Source organism: Penaeus monodon, chromosome 22 (assembly GCF_015228065.2).
Source record: "Penaeus monodon isolate SGIC_2016 chromosome 22, NSTDA_Pmon_1, whole genome shotgun sequence".
In the NCBI taxonomy this organism is placed as follows: Eukaryota; Metazoa; Arthropoda; class Malacostraca; order Decapoda; family Penaeidae; genus Penaeus; species Penaeus monodon.
Window position 1 is genome coordinate 27,048,462 of NC_051407.1, and position 290 is coordinate 27,048,751.

The 290-nt window shown below is 59.3% G+C and overlaps 1 protein-coding gene across 1 annotated transcript in view; it reads left to right on the plus strand.

Moving 5' to 3' along the window:
- LOC119587057 (serine proteinase stubble-like) overlaps window positions 1-290 on the plus strand; it is a gene marked incomplete in the record, with an annotated part of 32,182 nt that overhangs the window by 30,486 nt on the left and 1,406 nt on the right. The window contains 1 exon segment of the mRNA XM_037935804.1: window positions 70-288. Coding sequence (XP_037791732.1) covers window positions 70-288 — 219 coding nt within the window.

The window sequence follows — 290 nt, forward strand, 5'->3', positions numbered from 1 at the left end:
GGACCACCCAGCAACAAAACAAGAGCCACGCACCTCACCCACCGCCCACTTAACGTCATACCCCCGCCCACAGCTACGAGAACTCGCCCCAGGCCATCAAGCTGTTCATCGGAGACTGGGACCTGGGAACGGTGAACGACGGCCCGAGTGTCACCGCCTCCGTCGCCAGAGTGAACGTTCATCCTCTGTACTCGAAGCCGTCCCTCCAGAACGACATCGCCGTCCTCAGGCTCAGCTCGAGGCTCAATTTTAATGAGAGGATACGACCCGTCTGCCTGCCTAATTCAGGT